The sequence below is a fragment of the Cottoperca gobio genome, chromosome 4 (genome assembly GCF_900634415.1).
Source record: "Cottoperca gobio chromosome 4, fCotGob3.1, whole genome shotgun sequence".
Lineage (NCBI taxonomy): Eukaryota > Metazoa > Chordata > Actinopteri > Perciformes > Bovichtidae > Cottoperca > Cottoperca gobio.
In genome coordinates, this window is record NC_041358.1 from 17627310 (window position 1) to 17649234 (window position 21925).

Consider the following 21925-nt stretch of genomic DNA (forward strand, 5'->3'; position numbering starts at 1 on the left):
CAAACAAAAAAGAGTGTGTAAAGATGCAACGTTTGTTTGAGTTTAACTGGACATACGACAAACCCACCATGTTATACATCCTGCTTGAAGCAGGCACATTTATTTAGGTGTAGGAGTGGGATGTGGATACGGAGCCGGCTGCTGCTGGGGGAGAGATGGATCTCAGCTGGAGATCAGACAGCTGGACAGAATCAGGTAATCAGTCACACAATATAAGCGTGGTGATGACCTGGTTCTGTTCTCTCGCAGTAGGCTGGGTCCAAGGAGAGACGTGGAGGCGCACGCACGCACGCACGCACGCACGCTTTAAGAGTGATAGATCATTTCCAAAAAAGGACGATGATGTTGCATATTGCGATATTTTCCAGGTTAGGTAAATTTGCTGCTTTCTGTTTTATGTATGTACAAAACAAGACAGATTTATTTTGGTCAGAACCTCGAGATGATAACTGTTATGTTGATCTGTATGCGTTGATCATCCACCAGTAGGGATAGGGTTTAGTTTCATGGTTTAGTTTTCATGTGGAAGGAGGAAAGTCGAGCCATTGGGTTTCCAGTAAAAGCAACAGTTCTTGTTATCCTTCACTTGCCCTTATACTCTGACGGGGCTAGGGTGAGTTAGTGTCAGATTTGGTTCTGCCATACTAAAAACACAGCCATTTATAAATGCAAATCAGACAGGATTTGTTTGGAGGATATGAAACGACCAGGTCTGGGCAACAGTCTGACTGATAATGAATTCTTTAGTCACCTACAGAAAGGCTTTTTATTTGAGATTGAAATGTGCAGCTCAGCCAGAAGAGGGAATGAAAACCTCTGTACTTGGCCCGTGGTAAAGCTTTGAGTTGTTCCCCTCTAGTTTTTTCCCCACCGGCTGAGTTATTGTTTTAAATCCAGAGCTAAAGACATTCTCCTCCTTTGATACGTCAAGAAAACTTTTACTTGTTATGAAGTCAACCAGTTTGGAACTCAGGCCACGTCTGGGTGGACTGTCAGGTGTGAAAAGTTATGTTATCAACACCTATTTAGCTGTGGTGGCAATTTGTGTAATTTGTAATACAGAAAGGTTTTGACACTGTTAGATTTTCATAGATATGTTAGATTTGTTGCTCCCATCATTGAAAACAGCAACGAGTTGTAATGAAGGATACGTATAAATTCAGCAGCCTTGGGTTGTTGGACGGCTTCAATGTGATCGAAAGAAACTGGTCCAACTTGTCCTTCAACTGCGGAATCCAGGAATCCTAAATATGCAGGATGGAAGAAAAATGTGGTTATTTTCATTCTGAGGGTAGCACCGGGTAATAATGTTGCATATGCAATAATTATTTGGAAAAACTCAACTACGTAATGTTCTATAATTAGCACCTGGAAAAGATCTTTGAAGGAGGGATGGACAGTGGGATTGGGAACGAAAGGCAAGGCATAGTAAGGCAGAAACTTGGTGGTCTGACTCAGCGCTGCTCCCCGAGTCTCCAGGTACTGCTTAAAGTGGGAAATCCTCTCCTCAAATTCAGCTCGGTCCTGGAGAAAGATTAGTTTTTTTTTTTCAAATACACAGATACATTTCAAATCAATAACAAAATGTCAGTTTAGCCTATTAAATCATTTAAAACACACATTCTTTTCAATTAGATGATTATGTCTTTTAGCCTGCTACCAGCACTGAAATGCTGCTGCTTAAAAATACATTTAAAAAAAGATACCTGTAAATTCATATAAATATATAAACTCAAACTGCAATGACTTACACAGTGAAAGGAATATCATAGAGATTAGAAACAACATCATTTATAGCCCACTGAGAACAAGCCTGTAGCACAGCATAGTGGACATCTTGAAAAATAGCCATAGTGAACAGTAGAGTTGCAAGACATAGTTAATGATCTTGTTAAAAAAAAACCATACATGTCTGCCAGGGTGCTTCCTCAGTGGAAAGATGGTGAAGTGGATGTGAAGGTAGAACTCCAGGCTCTGGGCCTCAGCGTCTGTGTCTTTTACCTCTGAGGGCATATTCTCTGTCCACAGTTCAAAGAACACTTTGTGGTCTCCATCATCAAAAGAGCTAAGAAGATCTTTCTAGAAAAGAGAAGAAGAGAAGTTGATGATAACATGACACGAGATAACACGAGCAAGACTTTTCAAAAGACCTGACAATGTTGAGAGATAGGATCAATAAGAAAGCATTCTTTAAAAAAAGTCTAATTTCAGAAACACATGTTTTTAAAACAGGTAAGTTTGTCAGTCTCAACTCTCTGGAAAATCAACGTGAGTTACTTAGACACTAGACTATAAAGCAAGCTGTTGAGTTTCATAATATTGATATTAAAGACATAGGCTAATATGTCTCAGATTGCAACAATTGCATGGTAATAACTACCAATGTGTGGGAAAATATCCTTTCAACTTTTCACCACTCTCCGTGCCCATCAGTAGTTGGCACCTTCATAAATAATTAACAAATCTACAGGAACAACAGGTTATAAGAATGTTATAATTTACCTGAATGACACAAGTCTTTGAGTCTCTGAGAGTGCTTCCTTGAGGCTTTGAGACGAGCTTTCCTTTGCTTTTGCACTCCATGTCAAAACTGTGAACAGTCTCTTCCAATTCCTCAAACTTAAGGTACTACAAAAGACACAAAACAAGCACAAGTGGCATTAAATCCACCAGTGAATAATGGAGGTGAGTTTTAAGTCATCCAAATTACACAAGCTGCACAACTTTTGCCTTGACAAAACTCTCTATAATATAATAATATATAATATCAAACGTGGTTTATTGGACAACATGTGTGCATCTTGTTTAACTGTAATGGACTTGAATTGATACTCATTCTGTTTTACATATTGCTCTGTGTGCATTCTCGAAATGTTAGTGAGTTACCTCTTTGATCATCCCAAGAAGATCGGCTTCAGTGGCCAAGATGTCCCCCATCCTGGCTGCTTCCCTGGAACTCATGTGATTGTCCAAAACCTTTAAAACACCTACTGACAGCAAAGACTTCTGCTCTCATATAACATTTGTACTTCCATGAAGCATTCTTCAGAGCCTGCAAAAGGACAGTTCATGGCACTATTAATAGCCATGTCAGTGTAGCGCCTTAAGAACTTCATCACAAAGCTCTTTCGATTAACTTTGATGCAATTTTTGTTTCAGAGTCTAAAATGCAGCTAAAGCAATACAAATGTTTTATTGTAATAGTAATATTCTTGACCTAATAACATAGACTTCTATTTTGTACTGCAATTTTACAGCTGTAAAACCACACTATGAACACAGCAATCAGATTTTTTCTGCTTTTGAAAGCAAAATGTGGCAAGCTAACATTAGTACTAGCTGACAAGCTAATCAGTTAACGTAATCTGTTATTAAGGAGAACATCATTCTCACCTTATTCACTCAAGTAATTAGTAAATATAGGCTTATATCGCCTTCAACGTGTTCATCCGCAACTTGAATTTATATAATCAATTTTTGACACGGCGTATGCGTATATCACCTACGCTGATATTAGCTAGCTAGCCATTGGCTAGCAACCGTACACAGATAGGACGCCAAAACACCTAGCAACCAAACAGTTTGGAAATTCATGCTGGAAAGTAGAGGCAAATGTCGTGAAACGTGCTTGATTTAGCAAATAAAGTGTAGCGCAAGGGTTTTTCAACATTATAGCAAAGACAGATACATAGATAGGTATAACATTGCCTTTTTTTCAAATAATATATTTTAGTTTTGTTAGACATATACAATAACAATCCGTCCACCTATTTTCAATACATCAGTTTGTATTTTCAACCGGAAGCAGTTTGCGTGGTCAGAAGTTGAGGACACCGAACCTCCTCTGATTCCGATCCAAGCGACTTCCGCATAGTCCTGCCCTATTTTGCTGTGATTGGCTAGTAATCATTGCATTGACCCGATCTTGCTATTGGATGACGCCCCCCTCACAGCTAACATCCAAAAACGCGTCGACGCAAATTGTACTAGCCAATCACAGCACATTAGTACTAGCTAATCACAGCACTGTAGGGCGGGACTAGGCGGAAGGCGATTTTGAACTATATGAGCACATTCCGCGTTTATACATCAATGGGTACAATCTGTTTCAGCAACGTTAATGAATGAAGTTGAAGTCAAATAAGATATCGCACAATTTAAGCACACGTTTCCACACAGAGAAACTGAGTGACTGAGACGTTATTTTGTGGACAGTACAGTACAAGAACATCATCTTATTTGAGGTAAGAGTGGGGAAGTGTGTGCACAACATGCTAAAGCTAACAGCTAGCCTGAAAAGGAGACACCAGTAGTTGTAGTTAACGTTATAACAATACTTTGTCTAACTTTAACTCAGCTATGCAAGGCAGCAACGTTGTTAAATTAATGTTAAGTGAGAGTATTTTAGTAACCAGCTAATTTTTGAGTGTTACATGTTTAGCTAGAGTTGATGTTCTTGGTCCACATGGACTCTTGAATGGGATTCGTAAAGCGTGAGTCAAAGCTAGTGTTGTGAAGTAGCTTTATATCATGTCATTAAACTACAAGTTGAGCAACACCTTGCACAGTCTTGGCAATATTTCATTACATTAAGAATAAAGGTCGTGACAAATGTGTCTAGTGTCAGGAAGGCAGCTGGAGATACACTGAACATTCCCTATAAAGTCTATAACGTTTTACATTTCAGCATCTTCAGTTTGATACAACTGATAACTTGTACATGTTGTCATGGCAGGTTGTTAACGAGCAGCACACTGCCTTAAATCATAAACCCTTAACGTAAAAATGCATTTAAAACGAGACCTTTTCATGACAAATATGAGCGTCTTCTGTTATATCTCTTTCTGTCTCTGCTATTAAATGTGTATTTACATATGTACTAATGTGTTGCTGTTTATATCAGTCCTTTAAGTGTAGCATACTCCTGTAAACTACAGTAATATCATTTGCATTTAGTTTTTTTTATTTATCATGATAGATATTTATGTTGGTTAATAAGACAAGTGATACATAATTTTACCTGGCATCAAAATGGCTTTAAGAAGCATTGATTCAGATACATTGTTTGCAACATCATACTTTCCCCATTAATAGATAAAATACTTGTCATTGCAGTCTAAAGCTATATATCAGTGTCATATCAGTGGTTTTCATTCAACCAATTTCTTTTCCAATAGAAACTGGCTTAATCATATCCCTTGTATTTTTCCTTTCCAAGTTCATAGACCAGGACAGAGATGGCTGGAATTCTGTTTGAGGATATCTTTGATGTAAAGGACATCGATCCCGATGGCAAGAAGTTTGACAGAGGTGTGTGAAAACTCATTATAAAACAAGGTTAAATAAGGTGTGAAGTATTAACACCTCACACTACAATAGTCTCCGGTCTCTTCTACTGTGCTGGTTATTTCTGCAGTTAAATCAACCATCAGTCACCTTACTCTTAAAAAAAGAAATACGACCAAATATGACATGATCTTTAAATCTAATGAAGTCTGGCAACTATCAGGCTAAATACCCAAATGATTTTCTTATTGGTGGACAAAAAGGGATTACATATTAGTCTTGCTTTTTTCCCAGTTGTCCAAAAACACAGCCTTAGTAATCATTAATTAATACAGCTGCAATTATCTACATTTTAGTTCTTTGTTGGTGTTCTTGCTTCTTTCCTTTGTTTTGAGTTCTGTGTAAGTTTATTTATTCCATCTGCAAAAAGTGTAAATGAAGTATAAACCTTTATTTACATTTGGTTGCTATTATGTATCGAGGTTTTTGTTCAATTACTGGTCTTAACTTTAAAACTGCAAATGAACTAATCCAAAGACTACTTCTACTTTGTGTTGTTTTATACAGTATCTCGTCTACATTGTGAAAGTGAATCTTTTAAGATGGACCTCATCTTGGATGTGAACATTCAAATCTATCCGGTCGATCTTGGTAAGAAGCAACCTTTTTGTCTGTGTGTATATTTATTTTAAGTTAAAGATTGGAAGTCTTTTTATGGTTGTTTCTCAAACAATCATATTCTAAAAACTCAGCGTGCATACAGTATGCTTAGAAAAATCAGCAATCACTAAATGCCTTCAGTCAATTTGCACTTCCTGAAATATAAAACAATAATTCAAATTAATGACATAATTGTTTGGGTACATTCACTTACACCCTCAGCATTTGGCTTTTGCTTGCAAACTCTGGCATATATGTAAGAGAAGTGACGAAATGGCGCCCCGGATTGCTGCCGTGTCTCAAGCTCCTCTACAACTCTGCATTTTAACGGTTTTACTTTGTTTCTGCATTTTACTTGCACCATTATTTGCCATTGTAAAGCTAGACAGCTAAATATATTTATTTTTTTGCTGCTGTGTCCTTTCGATTAATCCATAAAAGCAGCATGCAGCCTAACCCAGGGTGTCTAAGTGCACAATATAAACTTACTTTGCACGTTTTCATTTTATTTAGGTGACAAGTTCAGACTGGTCATTGCCAGCACATTATATGAAGATGGAACGCCAGACGACGGAGAGTACAATCCTCAGGATGACCGGCCATCCAGGTAAGACATTTGCTCTTCGTATAACGATGCATTTAACATTACCAACATGTGCTTCCTTTTGTCTTTCTTTTTAAGAATCTAATGACTGTCCCCTCTGCTATACAATCATTTTTGCTCTCATCTTGGTTTACATTTCCAGAGCGGACCAGTTTGATTATGTGATGTATGGGAAGGTTTACAAGATCGAGGGCGACGAGACATCAACAGAAGCAGCCACACGCCTGTGAGTGACGTTATACGCTTTAAGTGAAGCTTTGAAGTTAAGCTTGTGCAGTCGGTTCAGAAAGTATTCAGACCCTTCAATGTTTTCACATTTTGGTATGTTACAGCGTTATGCTATAATTGTTTAAATTCAATTTTTCCCTCATCAAGCTACACTTGATACCCCATAATGACAAAACAATAACATCATTTTAGAATTTTTTGCAAATGCATTAAAAATAAGAAACATAACATGACATAAGTATTGAGATCCTTTACTCAGTACTTAGTTGAAGCACCATTTGCAGCAATAACAGCCTCAAGTCTTCTTGGGTACGATGCAATAAGCTTTGCACATCTGGATTTGGGGATTTTCGTCCATTATTCTCTGCAGATCCTCTCAAACTGTCAGGTTGGATGGGGACCGCCGATGGAACGCCATTTTCAGGTCTCTCCAGAGATGTTCAAGTCCGGGCTCTGGCTGGGCTGCTCAAGGACATTCACAGAGTTCTTCCGAAGCCACTACTGCGTTATTTTGGCCGTGTGCTTAGGATTGTTGTCCCGTTAGAAGGTGAAACGTCGGCCCGGTCTGAGGTCCAGAGCGCTCTGTAGCAGGTTTTCATTCAGGATCTCCCTGTACTTTGCTCCATTCAGCTTTCCGTCGACCCTGACTAGTCTCCCAGTCCTTGCCACTGAAAAGAAAAAAACACAGCATGATGCTGCCTCTACCATGCTTCACCGTTGGGATGGTATTGCCCAGGTGATGAGCAGTGCATGGTTCCCTCCAGACGTGACGTTTAGAATTGAGGCCAAACAGTTCAATCTTAGTTTGATCAGACCAGAGAATCTTGTTTCTCAGTCTGAGAGTCCTCCAAGTGGCTTTCATGTGTTTTGCACTGAGCAGTGGCTTCCGTCTGGCCACTCTGCCATACAGCCCAGATCCATGGAGTGCTGTAGTGATGGTTGTCCTTCTGGAAGGTTCTCCCATCTCCACAGGATCTCTGGAGCTCGGTCAGAGTGACCATTGGGTTCTGGGGGACCTCGCTTACCAAGGCCCTTCTCCCTGATTGCTCAGTTTGGACGGGTGGCCAGCTCTAGGAAGAGTTTTAGTTGTTCCAAACTTCTTCCATGTCAAAATGATGGAGGCCACTGTGTTCTTCGGAACCTTTAATGCTGCAGAAATTATTTTGTAGCCTTCCCACCTCTGTGCCTAATCCTGTCTCTGAGCTCCACAGTCTTCCTTTGACCTCATGGTTTGGTTTTTGCACAAAAATACATTGTTAACTGGGAGCTTACATAGAAAGGTGTGTGTCTTTACAAATCATGTCCAATCAATTTAATTTAGCACAGGTGGACTCCAAACAAGGTGTAGGAACATCTCAACGATGATCCATAGAGATTGAAAGCTCCTGATCTTAATTTCAAGTTTCACTGCAAAGGGTCTGAATACTTATGTCAATGTGAACAAATAGCATCGCAGTTGCTATTGATACATTATCAGTGTTTCATTTGCCACAGTTACATATTGAAATTACCACAGAAACATTAGATTTGTTTTTTATTCTACAACATTTTTCAGCATTTAAATGATATTTGTTTGTAGGCCTACATATTTATATTATAATAAAATGTACTACTCATTGTCATGAGAAGAATACACTAGGTGGCTTTTAAGTGGATTATCCTTAGTACACTATTCTCGGCAAATTATCACCATCAGTTGTGTATTGCATTGACCGAAAGTCCTTAACTTGCCTAACAAAAGACTTGTGTGTGTGTGTGGGTGTGATAGATAATGAGCTTTAATTAAGTTTCAATGAATGTGCTCCTTCTTTCAGCTCTGCCTATGTGTCTTACGGCGGCCTCCTCATGAGGCTGCAGGGAGACGCCAACAACCTTCACGGCTTTGAGGTGGACTCCAGGGTCTACCTCCTCATGAAGAAACTGGCCTTCTAAAACACATCCTCTGCTCACTTACTTAGCCTGGTTCTTCCACTGCCACTGTCAACTTTAAAGTCATAATGAACTGCATACTGAAAACATTCGTATTCTCAACACTGGAGCACATGACCATCATCCAAGAGCAGCTCACAGACAGAACGCATGGAGGCTGAAGATATTTACTTTTTTACTTTTGTAGTTACAAAATGTTTCCTCCATGGAAATGGACTACAGATTAAAGACTGACACGTAGGAACCGATGCAACCTCCATCTGCTGGTAAACTGTAAATAAAGATTTCTTTTATACAAAATGATTCTTAGGTGGTCAGTCACCTTTTTATTTTTATTTATTTTTCTTATCTTGACATTTGTATTTTTGTTTCGTTCCATATAACTCAGCAACTGTTAAGGGGCTCTTTCAAATGTTGAATTAGGTTTTATTTTTTAACACTGGTTCTCAATTTTTGCACTGCAGCGACATTTTGTGCTGAACATTATGCGCTAGTAAAGAAACTTTAGATCGTGTTGACAGTGAAGACGTTCAGTCCAGAGTAACTGGAATCAGCACTCATCAGAATCTGCTTTGAAATCATTATTTAATGACAATTATTGTTATGCATGTGGTTTTCAGAGTGAGTAGCTGCAACATTATTTGGCCTTCATTGCTGCTACCTTTCCTTCCTTTACATACATGAACAGTCCCCAAATAAGTAAAACATTTGAAGTTAAAATGAAATGTTGACTAGATCCTCTGGCAAATATTTTAGTTAGTTGAAGTATTTTGATCACGATCATGTCATAGGCAACGGTTTTATATTTGCTTCGATGGCAGCAAACAAATGTGGACACTCAGGAGAGAGAAGATTGAATTAAGGAGAAGAGGCAGCTTTTGTGTGCAAAACAGGCTTCCCGATGTCAATGCTAATGGGTGTCACAAGATGGGAAGGAACACTGCAAGTGACTCACATATACTCCTGATATGAGCATTGAAAGCAGAATGCTGTTGAATAAACTTGTAATCTTACAAAAAGAACACCAATGCTATATAATGTGTAAGAAAGACATTGGATGAGTAGCACACCAAGTAATTATAGGAATATACTGTATATGTTAAAAGGCGTATTGGATTTAAAACTCATTTGATTTTACCATAATGGGACCCAGACTGATTAATGTGTGTACCTCTGTCACACCATAAACAGTAGGTAGCCTACTGTGAGTCATTTGCTCACATGCCCACCATGGTCAACGATCAGGTTGAGTCATTAAACAACATTGTTCCCACTAGTGTCAGCTAGTTTGATAACACCCTAAATGCAAATCAAATTCAGATTGTTATCATACAAGCATGGCAAAATGCAACTGTAACTTACAACATGTTGGACATAGAATAACAGTCTGCACATTAGTTGTCATTTTATGCAACTACAATATTAGATTTTCAGTCAAATATTTTGAAAATCAGATTTAGCCTTAAAATAATATGTTGAGGTTTTTCATTGTAATGTCTTTGTGTGTCTTAAGATAACATAGTTGTTGGTCTATTTTTAATTTACCAAAGATGTTAAAGTTAAAGGACATAACTGACTTCATCACAATTTAATTAAAACTTTTTTTTACATTTTAGAACGTTTCTTCTAGCCATTTAATGATTTCTATTTATTTTACAGTGAAAATCAGTTGTACGTTAATCCACCGGAAGTGACGATATTTGGGTTGAACTGCGCAGGTGCATGGCGGGGATGTTTGCTGCTGGTGCAATCTCACAGTAAACAATGTGTGCACAGTCGGGACTGGCACTTCAAGCATTACCTGTCCAGGGAGCTGGCGCCGTGCACACTCACGGCAGAGATATGTAGAACAGTTCGCACTCCTATATCTAGTGTTTTTCAAACTGGCCGCAGACAGCTTTAGTGATATGTTCCTGCATTCGGCTCTAATTGGAAGCACTGCTCTCGGGATTATGTCAACTGCGGTGTTTTGTAGAGAGACTAGCATGAACATGTATTTTCAAGTATAGAAAGAAGATTAGAGCAGCCTAACACGATGGATAATCGACGGAAAAGGAAGTTGACATTCTTCACCATTGGGCTCATATTTCTTCTTAGCGGTGTGGAATATGGTAAGATCTGTTTTGTGTTATCATTGTTGACAATTGACATTGACAATAAATATTAGAATGGGACACAGACATCATCAGTAGCTACGATACATTTATTTTCCCATAAGCACCTATGTTTTCATATAGAGCTATTCAATGTCACCTATTATTTTTGGTGGAACGTAGTGTTCTGGAATTTAGTGGTTTGAGAAGTTGATTTGTATTTCTTCTTCTAAAGAGATGCTTTAATCAACCATTATATGAGCCTATCAGGGAAAGAATACTTTGACAAGGTCAGCAGTAGTCAGGAGGCATTGTATACAAAAGACAGAAGTGAATCAATAACTTAATTTCACTGTTCCATTGTTGGGTTAATTGATTTTATCGGCCTACATGGTCTGTTTCACAGCCGTCCCCACACTGGCTTTGTTATTTAGTTACTTATTCGATAACAAAAAAAAGTTGAAACAAATGCCAGATTAAGGCTCAAAGAGACACCCTGTGGAATTTGTGTGGAATTGTAGAATATAAAATCTTTCTCAGGTTGTTTAAAACTCCAAAATACACCAAACAATACCCAAGGATATAACTGCGATGTTCTCACCTGAATCGAGCTGACCAGTTCATATTTAACTGAAATCTGGGTGGGGTTAGCCCATTGTTTAGGTCCCTTTTTATAAGGATGCCACCTTTAAAATGACATTAACATAATTATAATGCAATCCAATAGAACAACGCCTCTTACCACACTCCTTATATCAATACCTCTCAATAAGATTTAGAAAGGTAGTATTTATTAGGACTATTATATCCGAATGCTTCACAGTGGACATGTTGTTCATGGTCACTCACTAACGTTCTAAAAGCTGTGACAAAGAAGCAAGACTCAATTAGTTTCATCACTCCCACATGCCCTCAAATGACAAGAAACTTTGCGCAATCATTCCCCAAGAATTGAATTGGGATTGTTTTTGAGTCAGCACTAGCCTCTGTCTATATGATAACAAGGCTAGAGGCATTGATGGGGAGATAGAGCTACCACGTCCTGCTCTCTTGGCATTACTAGCACTAGACATGGAAAATATTTAAAGTTGCACCTGGAAATAATACATATTACTCTTGTTTTCACTCATTTCACCAACTCTGCCTCTGAAAAATGTCACTATATGGCTCAGGCTATATTGGTGAGAGTTACAGAGCTACATAGTGGTCCATTGACTCCACACAGATGGCTTAATCACTGAGTTAGGCAGTGTAGGGTCAGCAGATTTGGAAGACAATGTTCACTTCATATGTGTTGTAGCTGTTTTCAAATCAAGACACTGAAGTATAACTTCATAAGTAAGTGTACTTCAGGAGGCAGATATAAATGTTTCCTTTTGTCTCTCCAGCTGTAATATTGCCTACAATATGGAGGTACTTGCAGACTTTGGATGCAGTGCCTTACTTCCTGGGTTTGGCCCTGTCAGCGTTCAGCTTGAGCGGCCTCCTGTCAGGACCGTTGTTCGGCTACTGGTCCGACAGAACACGAACCACCAAGAAGATCATATTGTTCGCCAACGTTTTTGAGATAATCGGTGAGTCCACTCGTATTCCGCATTTCCATCCCTACTACCTTGAAACGGTATTTTCAATTCTTAAACACCAAACTTCATTAATTATTCTATCTGTGTTGTAATTAATGGCTCACTTTATTGTTCTACTCTGTTTTGTTTTTGCTCTCCAGGTAATTTCATGTACTTCATGGGCTACTCCAAGTGGCTCCTACTGTCGAGCAGACTGGTGGCAGGTGAGTCTGCACAAAGTGATCCATTTAGCAGGTGGCAAGTAGAATACACCGGTCATATCAGAGTAGCTTGGCTAAGTTGCTAAGTTGCATCGTCATTTATGGCTGCTAACAGCTGCTGTCCATTATCTTTTTATTATTTTTCTAAAAATAATGATGCCAATATAATAATGATAACATTGTGTGGTTGAGCAGCTAACAATATCTAATAGCTTGAAAACACTGGGTGCAGCTGCGCAATAGCCGCCATAAAACCCCCAAGTTTCAGCTCATTGATGCTGTTTTGAAACGTACACAGTATTTCACTTTAACTTTGATGTTGTTGTGTATTTTATATTGTTTCTCATGAGCCCATATGAGCTAGCTCTCAGCCTTAGACCCTCAGGTAGGGCCCTTCTGGCTGTTCCAAAGTGGATGCATGAATCTAAAGGTGAACGTGCTTCTGTCATCGGGGCCCCCTCGGCTTTGGAACAACCTGCCTGAGGAGATAAAGCCATTTGTATTTTCTCCTCTATGTCCTTGCGTCCTCTATTTTCGTGTCTTATTTTACCTTAACATTGTCTTGCTTTTAGTTGGCCTCACCGTTTGGCTTCCTGTTGTTTTATTGCCTTGTATCCTGTGTTTGCTTTGTCTGTCAAAGCACTTTGTAAAATATGTTTTTATAGGTGCTATATAAATAAAGTTTATGGTATAATTTTAGCAATATGATATTAAGATGCATGAAATTTATTAATGAAATATGTATTTTCCTCAGGCATCGGAACAGGTGCCGGCTCAGCCATCTTTGGCTTCCTGACCAGAAGCACCGCCCTCGAGGACCGTGCCACTGCATTTGCCACTGTAATGGCATGCCGACAAGCCGGCCTTCTGATAGGTCAGTGCTCCACTGCTTTCTGATGGCAAAATTCTTAAGGCGGCCTGCTGATTGTTTGAGTTTAATTAGTATCAATTATAATGGTTTTATATTCTTTATAGAGAAAATAAGATGAGGATTACTGGCCATCTAGCTTCCTGATACATTTCACACAGTGAATGCTTAGAGCTCACACACAAATGTTAAATAATAGTGCGTCGGCAATTACACATGATGATGGAAAACAAATGGCCTGTATGATTGTCGTCGCTTTTGAGATTAATGCAAATTAAGCAACTACATAACATTTGGTCCGTGACCCCTAGGGTTCCTCAGAATTACTGCAAATCATTTTTTAAATAATGTTTTGAAAGTAAAAAAAAAATAACATGTCTGGACCCATTAAAGTAACATGATTCCAACATATTATTAGAAAAGATAAATCGCCTATTTCTTAAAAACAACAACCTTGTATTTATACAATATTATATATATATACACATTGATTATAGTCTAACTGTTAACCATGAATCCTTGTGCAATCACGTTAGCTAACGTATTCTGAATCAATGTGTGCCACCTATTTATAACGATTATATTTATATATAATAATAATAATAATTATTTGAATAGCTTAAGATTGTGTGTATGCACCATAGAAAGGCATGTTTATACTGTACATTGGACCTTAGGCCACACTACACATTATTGTAGCTCCAGTTTAATAAGCAATTCAATTTCATACACATGAGGTAGTCCAGCTAAGGGGTCCTTGTCCTCTAAAAACAGTGAAGACCCCTGTCATATAGATTGACTTGCCATTGTATGGGGGTGACGAAATGCATGTTTTAACCTCTCCTCTGCTTAACTTTGTTTTTTGACAGGTCCAGCATTTAACATCTTCCTGAGGCTGTGTGATTTCCAGCTCGGTCCTTTTGTGGTCAATAAATATACCGCGCCAGGGGTAAGGGTCCACAATCAGTTATGCATTTTGCAACACTTTCTTTCGCCCCCCTCAAAGAAAAGTTGTAATTTTCTTATTCCCCCTCCTTCAGTTGTTCATGTGCCTGATGTGGACTCTTCTTCAACTGACTGTGATCTTCATGTACTGGGACCTACCACCTCAAGTGAAGGAGAAGGCCAAGAAGAGTTCAAGAAACCAGAGCATGGAGGAGGAGAACAGGCAAGGGCTTGCGGAAGAGGACAATGAGGAGGAAAAGCCACTAATGGGAAACGAGGAGCTGGGGGGTTCCTACGGCTCAGTGGTGGCACCCAACCCTCCCAGATCCGAGTCCTCCGCTGCCTCCAATGCCACGCTGAATCACATCTCTCCACCTCCCTCTCCAGTGCCACCTGAGTCCCACGAGTCTTCCAGCCCCTTTAAGATTTCCAGCATATCTCGAGGTGGGTGGTTGACATTACGTGTGTCAGTATAATTCAGGGGGCCTTTAAAAAGTTTATTAAAAACTGTTGTCTAAATGTAAGGTCTTAAAAATAATGTCTCCAACTCTCTCCGTAGAGTTCCTGAGAGAAGAGGTGGTCGTGCTGCTGGCTGCTCAGTTCATCACACTCTTCAATCAGACGGCGCTGGAGGTGCAATGAACACACACACAGACAGGAACACGCACTTGCACTTGCACATAGATATTATATGATTGAATAAAAACCCTAGTTCTCTTTTTATGTTCCTTTAATGAGTGATCACTTTCCTGAAACTTCAGACACAAGTGAAACCACTGCCAGACATTTTTACTCAGGAAGTTAATGTTTTCAGGACAGACAAAATGAATTGTAAATATGAGCATTTATGCACTGTGCCAACATCTCCACACATTCCCTCTTCAGACCATGGTGACCCCGATGACCCAAAAGTACTTTGGCTACGGGGAGCTGGAGAACAGCGTGATGTACTGTCTCTGCGGTGTGGAGGTGATCGCTGGCTTCCTGTTTGTGCGCTGGCTGAGTCAGCGTGTTACTGAGCGAGTTCTCCTGGCCATTGGTCTGACCATCTGCAACATCTCTGGAGTCTGGTGCATCATCTTTCTGGCTAACCCACTAGGTCAGACTGCACTGAAGAAACTTCTTACTTTTGTTATTTGTAAACGCAGATCTTTATCAACTGTAACTGATGCTGCCATAAACCCTGATCTCTCATTAAGAGATAATGGTGCATTATTTACTGATGAGGCCTGTTTAAGAAGGATTTTATAGTTATAAGAATAATTTTGCTAAGTAAACAACATCCTCAAATAGGTAAACGCACTCGTATGCACAACCGATCTAAATTCTATGACTATCATCCTCACGATCAAGCATTTGAAATGCCCCATTAGAACTTGGCTGTATTGTGCTTATTCACTCAGTGTTTTGGTGTTTTCTCTTGCACTTTGTGTTTCCTAAAGGTGATTTCCCATGGCAGCTGACTGAGTTCATCATCGGGGTGTTTCTGCAGGTTTTGGGTTTGCCATTTGTAGCTGTGGCTCAGGTTTCCCTCTTCTCCAAAGTTACTTCTGAGAAAACACAAGGTGAGGAAACTGCACCACCTAGTGGAAGAGAGAAAAGATTGCACGTTGGAAATTAAGTCCTGTACCCCGCGTTGTTTGGTGTGTTGAGTCTTTGTGTCTCGCTTGTATTGCAGGTTTCAGTCAGGGAGTGCGTCGCTCCGTGGGAGGTCTAGCTACCATCCTGGGCCCTCTGTGGGCTGGTGGCCTTACCGAGAACATGTATATCATGATGGGGGTGATGATGGCACTGCTGGCGCTGATAACGGTACGCAAAAGGAAAGTCATTATTGGAGTTTCTGCAACCATGTGAGGGCTAAAACGGACACAGGCTGTGTTTGGATTCGCATACTAACAATAACAGTCTGAGCTTACTGGACATACTCAACCGCCCCAAAGTCTTCAGACTGAGGAGATTTTGAGTCACTTTATTACATTTTAATATGTTTTTAGACGAGTAAGTACCTTTTTAGATTCCCAATATGTGGTCACTTTATCCAAATAACACCTATTTGGAAATTTACTGCAATGTTTTTGTAGATGTGAGAGCCACTGGCCAGCGTCTGTCATGTGATACAGAGTGTATAGTGGGCAGTACGGTACAATACTGTACTGTAGGGGCAGTACTGTAGGGGCAGTACTGTAGGGGGCAGTACTGTAGGAGGCAGTACTGTAGGAGGCATTACTGTAGGAGGCAGTACTGTAGGAGGCATTACTGTAGGAGGTAGTACTGTAGTAGGCAGTACTGTAGGAGGCAGTACTGTACTGTAGGAGGCAGTACTGTACTGTAGGAGGCAGTACTGCACTGTAGGAGGCAGTACTGTACTGTAGGAGGCAGTACTGTACGAGGCAGTACTGTAGGAGGCAGTACTGTACTGTAGGAGGCAGTACTGTAGGAGGCAGTACTGTAGGAGACAGTACTGTACTGTAGGAGACAGTACTGTACTGTAGGAGGCAGTACTGTAGGAGGCAGTACTGTAGGAGACTGTACTGTAGTAGGCAGTACTGTACTGTAGGAGACATTACTGCACTGTAGGAGACAGTACTGTAGGAGGCATTACTGTAGGAGGCAGTACTGCACTGTAGGAGGCAGTACTGTAGGAGGCAGTACTGTACTGTAGTAGGCAGTTCTGTAGGAGGCAGTACTGTACTGTAGTAGGCAGTTCTGTAGTAGGCAGTTCTGTAGTAGGCAGTTCTGTAGTAGGCAGTTCTGTAGGAGGCAGTTCTGTAGGAGGCAGTTCTGTAGGAGGCAGTTCTGTAGGAGGCAGTTCTGTAGGAGGCAGTACTGTACTGTAGTAGGCAGTTCTGTAGTAGGCAGTACTGTAGGAGGCAGTACTGTACTGTAGTAGGCAGTTCTGTAGTAGGCAGTTCTGTAGGAGGCAGTACTGTAGTATGCGATTCCGACCACTGTCTACTACTCAGGCAATTGTGGCATTATTGTTGTGCACAAATTTAACCAAATCCTATTTAGTGGAACATTAACTGCTAGGGCTAGGTACTAAATCTCAATACTTAGTTTGCCATATGCCTTTAGCAATATATAGCAATTACTTTTTTTAATTTATCCTCATTGTCCATGTGAACAAGACACAGCACTTGCAATGGTTAACATGATTTGTGTAAATGTGGGTATCATTTCTGTTTCAAGCTAAAATTGCAAAGAGTGTTTTTTGTTTATTTGTTTTTTTTTACTGAGAATCCAATTAGAATAAATAGACCACAGAAAAAGGGTTTACATTTAGGAACAGGAGATGCAAGTTGACATCTTATAGCCAGCAGCTGATCTTGTGTTGGGGAACAAACGAGCGTAACTAAATGTTTGTAATGCCTGTAATAAAGCAAGCCAAAGTGTGTGTGTGTGTGTGTGTGTGTGTGTGTGTGTGTGTGTGTGTGTGTGTGTGTGTGTGTGTGTGTGTGTGTGTGTGTGTGTGTGTGTGTGTGTGTGTGTGTGTGTGTGTGTGTGTGTGTGTGTGTGTGTGTGTGTGTGTGTGGTTTACCAAGAAGCTCCCTTCACAGCTAATAATAATACATTTTATTTGGAGGTGCCTTTCAAGACACCTTACACAAGACAGGAAAGCTAGCTCTATCTTTCATTATTTTCATTGTAAAGGACATGCTGTTACTTCTCTGACAGCTCTCAGGATTCACTTCACAACTGAGTGAAGAAAATGCTTTGTGCAAATATCAATTATTTGCTCAGGCGACAGGCTTTTTGATATTTATTCTAATGTATTTTTTTTATATTCATGAAAACTTATTTTTTAGAAAACTATTTCTTTTGTAAATGATTTCTGATTTGGAGTGCATTACTGACAGAGAATCCAACTTTTGATTTGCCACTCAGAGCTTCCTTGCTAAACAGTTTCTCCCTTTTCTTTCATTTAGTTTTTCCTGTATTAAATCTAATCTTAATATTGTCCTATACAGATGATGCTGGCTTTCTCATATGACCGGATGCTTGCACCTGCTGCAGAGGAGCAAGTGGAAGACTCAGAAAACTGTCGCTAATTCTGCAGAAGGTCGATGCAATAAACGTGGATATGAAAGGTAGCTTTTTTACAAATATATAATACATTTTATAAAGGAAGACATTGCATTACATATATGTATGCAAAGCAACTTACAATGAGAATTGTGTAAATAAAATGTATAAAGCAGCCTTGTTTACCACCATACTGCCTCTCATCCTGTATTTCTTTCCCACAGTGGGAGATTCCCTGTCCTGCACCTTACAAGGCCCTCCATAGTTTCACTTTCTGCATTGGGACCAGCATGCAGGGTGATACAACACACACACACTACCGGCACACACCTCACCATCTCCTGAGGGCTTCCCTCAAACTTGGACGTGTCAGCTTTGTGTGCAGAGGCTGATCAGCACTGATATGCTGTAAATGTACATTTCCCATGGAAATATGGAATTCTGCTGACACAACGTGTGCAAGCTTTGGATGAAAATTGTTCCCGTCCTTTTGCGTTCTACACGGAACACCAAGTACATTCGGTGCATCATACATTCATGAACATGCCAAACGGTTAGCTGATTTAGCTGACCTCTGTCCTTGAGCTGTCTGAGAATAAATAAGCTGTTCAGCCCTGATACTTGATACCTCCATCTTCTAGAAAAGCAAGCATCCAAAATATTTATCGGCTCAACCGGTTGGGAGAAATCACCAAATGCTGTATGTCAGGATTCTTTTGGCAGGTAGCAAACCAGGATTTATTGTCCTCTAAAGTAAAATAATCAAAGTCAATTAAACAGAAAAAAAGAAAAAGCCAGCACATTTCTAAACCTGGTTTAGAATCAAAGTCAAAGTTTAGACCAAGATTTCAATTTGCTTATACATTTCAATCCACTTCTTCTTTACTCCACTTTCATTCCATCTACATCTGATATAGTCATGGTTTCTCCCTCTATATTTGCAAAAACTATACTTTTCATTTTTCCTGCAAGTTGTATTTATTCATTTAAATGTTGAATTATGTGCTTTTGTTAATTAATACTTTTAAAGTTGTCTCTACCATTAAAACAATATGTTTGGTCACTGTTTAAAGGAACTACTAACACTACCTCATAATATTGAATTAGTTTGTCATCCCGTGGTGATGAAAATTCTGTTTCAGAGGCATTTGAGGCATCGCAGTAATACAATTCTCTGTGAAACACTAAATGCAATAGATATGTCAAACCGTAATTAAAGGGGGTCATAAAAATGTATAATCTTCCTGGCATAAAGGCCTTTATATAAAAGCAGATCAGTACATGTTTCTGAAGTTTTGAAGCTGATGTAGTAAATATGTTTAACACTAGTGGGCGCTCGTAGTCTACCGAAGTTGTTACTGCTGAGCCTCATGCTTTTAGTGTGATCTGTCGGTCAGATAACTCCATAAGGAGGTATCACAAAGACGCATTTAGGGAATAACAAGTATATTGGGAACTTTGACTTTGAAAAATATTCTTGCAGTTTTCGGTACAGAAAACACACATCAAAGACATTTTGTTTTTTCTAAAGGCTTTACACTATGTGTTGTACCTCTTGATCATTTCTTCAGGGTTTATATTCACAAACACGTTATGAATTATGAGACTGTTTATTTATTATGCATCTATTTATTAGATAATTTATGGGCCCCTAACATGTACAACTTTTCCTTGTGTTCCTTGTCTCTATACAAAAAAAGATAAAATTCCACATTGGCTTGAGTTTCGTTATGCTCACGAGGGTGTGTGTGTGTGTGTGTGTGTGCGCACAGTAATTACATTAAAGAATATATAATTATAATTCACAAGAAAAAATATGAGTTTATTATATTTCTCTTTTAATATATTTCTTTTAGGCCTTTTAGATGTTATCAACTTAAAGGCCTATACATTCAAACAAAGAGCATATATATACATATTTACAGCATATAATCACATTGTCACAACTAAACCAATGTTTCCAATATAAACTTAGTTGAAGTATTGTAAAAATAAGACCAACATCTTCCCATTTTCCGTAACAGCATTATGTGAAGAATAAATATGCTGTTACGGGGTTATACATTTATTGTTTTTTTCTTTGTTTTTTGATGTATTACATTTTCATACACTCATTTTAAATGTATCATTGACTTTTAAATTATTCTTTGTATTACCAATTGTTAGAAAGAAAACAAATGCATATAAACTTTATTTTAAAACTAAATTCATGATCTAAACTTTGTGAATTAAATTGTGATTTAAAAATGTAATAAAGTTGCCTTTGTCAGAGTGCTTTTAAAGCTATCTTGGTAGTACAATTCATAATGTATTTTAAAATTTCCTCTTGTATTTTTACTTTTATTTTCACTTCATTTTTTGCTTTATTTTATTTATAGCTTCATTGCTATTTATTATTTAATTTGTAAGGGATCATGAACAAAACATTAAACAGAAATGTTAGTTAAATTTTTGTAAAATACAAATTGTATCCGGCTTAGTACAGAGTCACCATTTGCCATCTTTCTTTTATAAAATATTAATTATAATGTGGAAAATATTAGTGACATTTTGCATTTTAAATTTAGTATGAAATAAAGAGAACCAAAGTCAGGATAGTTTAGTCATGTCTTACAAATTCATTTTAGACTTTTTTCTGAAAATGTATTTTCCTCATACACATGTATTTTCCTCATACACATGTACATTTCAAATACGACTGTATTTACAATCAATTATAATTATTTTACAATTGTAGGTCATTTTTTAGTAATTAAATATGAATATTGTTTAAATAAAAATCTATTAATTTATTATGTACTGTAAATAAAATCAAAAAAGTCTAACAATGAAATGGTCAATTCAAAAAAGTCTATAAAGATTTTTATTCTTTAAAAGATTTAAAGCACAAATGAAAAACACGAACACGCAGGGTGAAAAAAAAAGATTGTTGACGTTTAACTTTTTTTCTTTTTTCTTCGATTCGATGATACAGAATTAATTAAATCGCGAGTTATGTTTGTGATATGTAGAATTATATATTTTGGAAGCTTTTCGGCAAAAATATTTTAAAATAGCATGCTCCATTATATATATAAAACAATTAATGTTTTTTTTATTCAACTTTTTGTTAATGACTAATTAACATAATATATAAGATTCATATATAGTATATAAAAAATATTGTTGATTAAGAGGAAATTACATAAATAAACCACCTTCTTAGTTTGCAGATGATTTTAGAAATTTTAGATTTTAGAAAAAGTGAAAACCAGCACATTTCTAAACCTGGTGTTCTTCACATAGTGTTTATAGATAAATGGACCGGGCCCCACTGGGGGTCGCTGTGACCTCGCTGACAGAGCCAGAAAGTAGGGTAGTTGGGGCCTTCCTCACTCATGATGACACGCCGTCTGCCTTCTGACGTGGTGGCGAGGGGGTGTGGCCTCAGACGTGAACTCTGCTTGAACCCGTTTTGATGTTGGGCGGGGCAGACTCAGATATGTTACGACACAGGACCAATAATA

The 21925-nt window shown here is 38.6% G+C and overlaps 3 protein-coding genes across 9 annotated transcripts in view; 2 read left to right on the forward strand and 1 right to left on the reverse strand.

The window, feature by feature from the left end:
• Positions 1-11437, reverse strand: part of armc9 (armadillo repeat containing 9) — a 33301-nt gene extending 21864 nt beyond the window's left edge. For 2 of the 5 annotated variants that reach the window (XM_029429012.1, XM_029429013.1), the window contains exons 1-6: positions 3394-3756; positions 2887-3052; positions 2503-2628; positions 1909-2079; positions 1369-1524; positions 1152-1244 (exon numbers count right to left, since the gene is read on the reverse strand). In XM_029429012.1, the coding sequence (XP_029284872.1) occupies positions 1152-1244; positions 1369-1524; positions 1909-2079; positions 2503-2628; positions 2887-2961 (621 nt within the window). In that variant the 5' untranslated portion in view covers positions 2962-3052; positions 3394-3756. Of the gene's footprint in view, positions 1-1151; positions 1245-1368; positions 1525-1908; positions 2080-2502; positions 2629-2886; positions 3053-3393; positions 3757-11401 lie in introns of those variants that run through there. The other 3 variants (XM_029429010.1, XM_029429009.1, XM_029429011.1) reach the window with 3 other exon arrangements.
• polr2h (RNA polymerase II, I and III subunit H) lies at positions 253-9010 on the forward strand. 3 transcript variants are annotated; one of them, XM_029429017.1, is made up of 6 exons: positions 253-368; positions 5219-5310; positions 5854-5937; positions 6460-6553; positions 6693-6776; positions 8593-9010. In XM_029429017.1, exons 2-6 carry the CDS (start codon positions 5238-5240, stop codon positions 8708-8710), a joined length of 453 nt encoding a protein of 150 aa, XP_029284877.1. In that variant the 5' UTR covers positions 253-368; positions 5219-5237; the 3' UTR covers positions 8711-9010. The 3 variants fall into 3 exon arrangements, with proteins under 3 accessions (XP_029284877.1, XP_029284878.1, XP_029284875.1); XM_029429018.1 differs by having other exon boundaries at positions 290-373; XM_029429015.1 differs by lacking the exon at positions 253-368 and adding an exon at positions 4019-4244.
• mfsd8l1 (major facilitator superfamily domain containing 8-like 1) lies at positions 10423-20220 on the forward strand. Its single transcript, XM_029429014.1, has 12 exons — positions 10423-10818; positions 12189-12374; positions 12524-12586; positions 13338-13457; positions 14321-14400; positions 14492-14840; positions 14956-15029; positions 15282-15495; positions 15839-15961; positions 16075-16205; positions 18365-18484; positions 18644-20220. Exons 1-11 carry the CDS (start codon positions 10743-10745, stop codon positions 18443-18445), a joined length of 1497 nt encoding a protein of 498 aa, XP_029284874.1. The 5' UTR covers positions 10423-10742; the 3' UTR covers positions 18446-18484; positions 18644-20220.
• The last annotated feature ends 1705 nt before the right edge of the window (positions 20221-21925 follow it).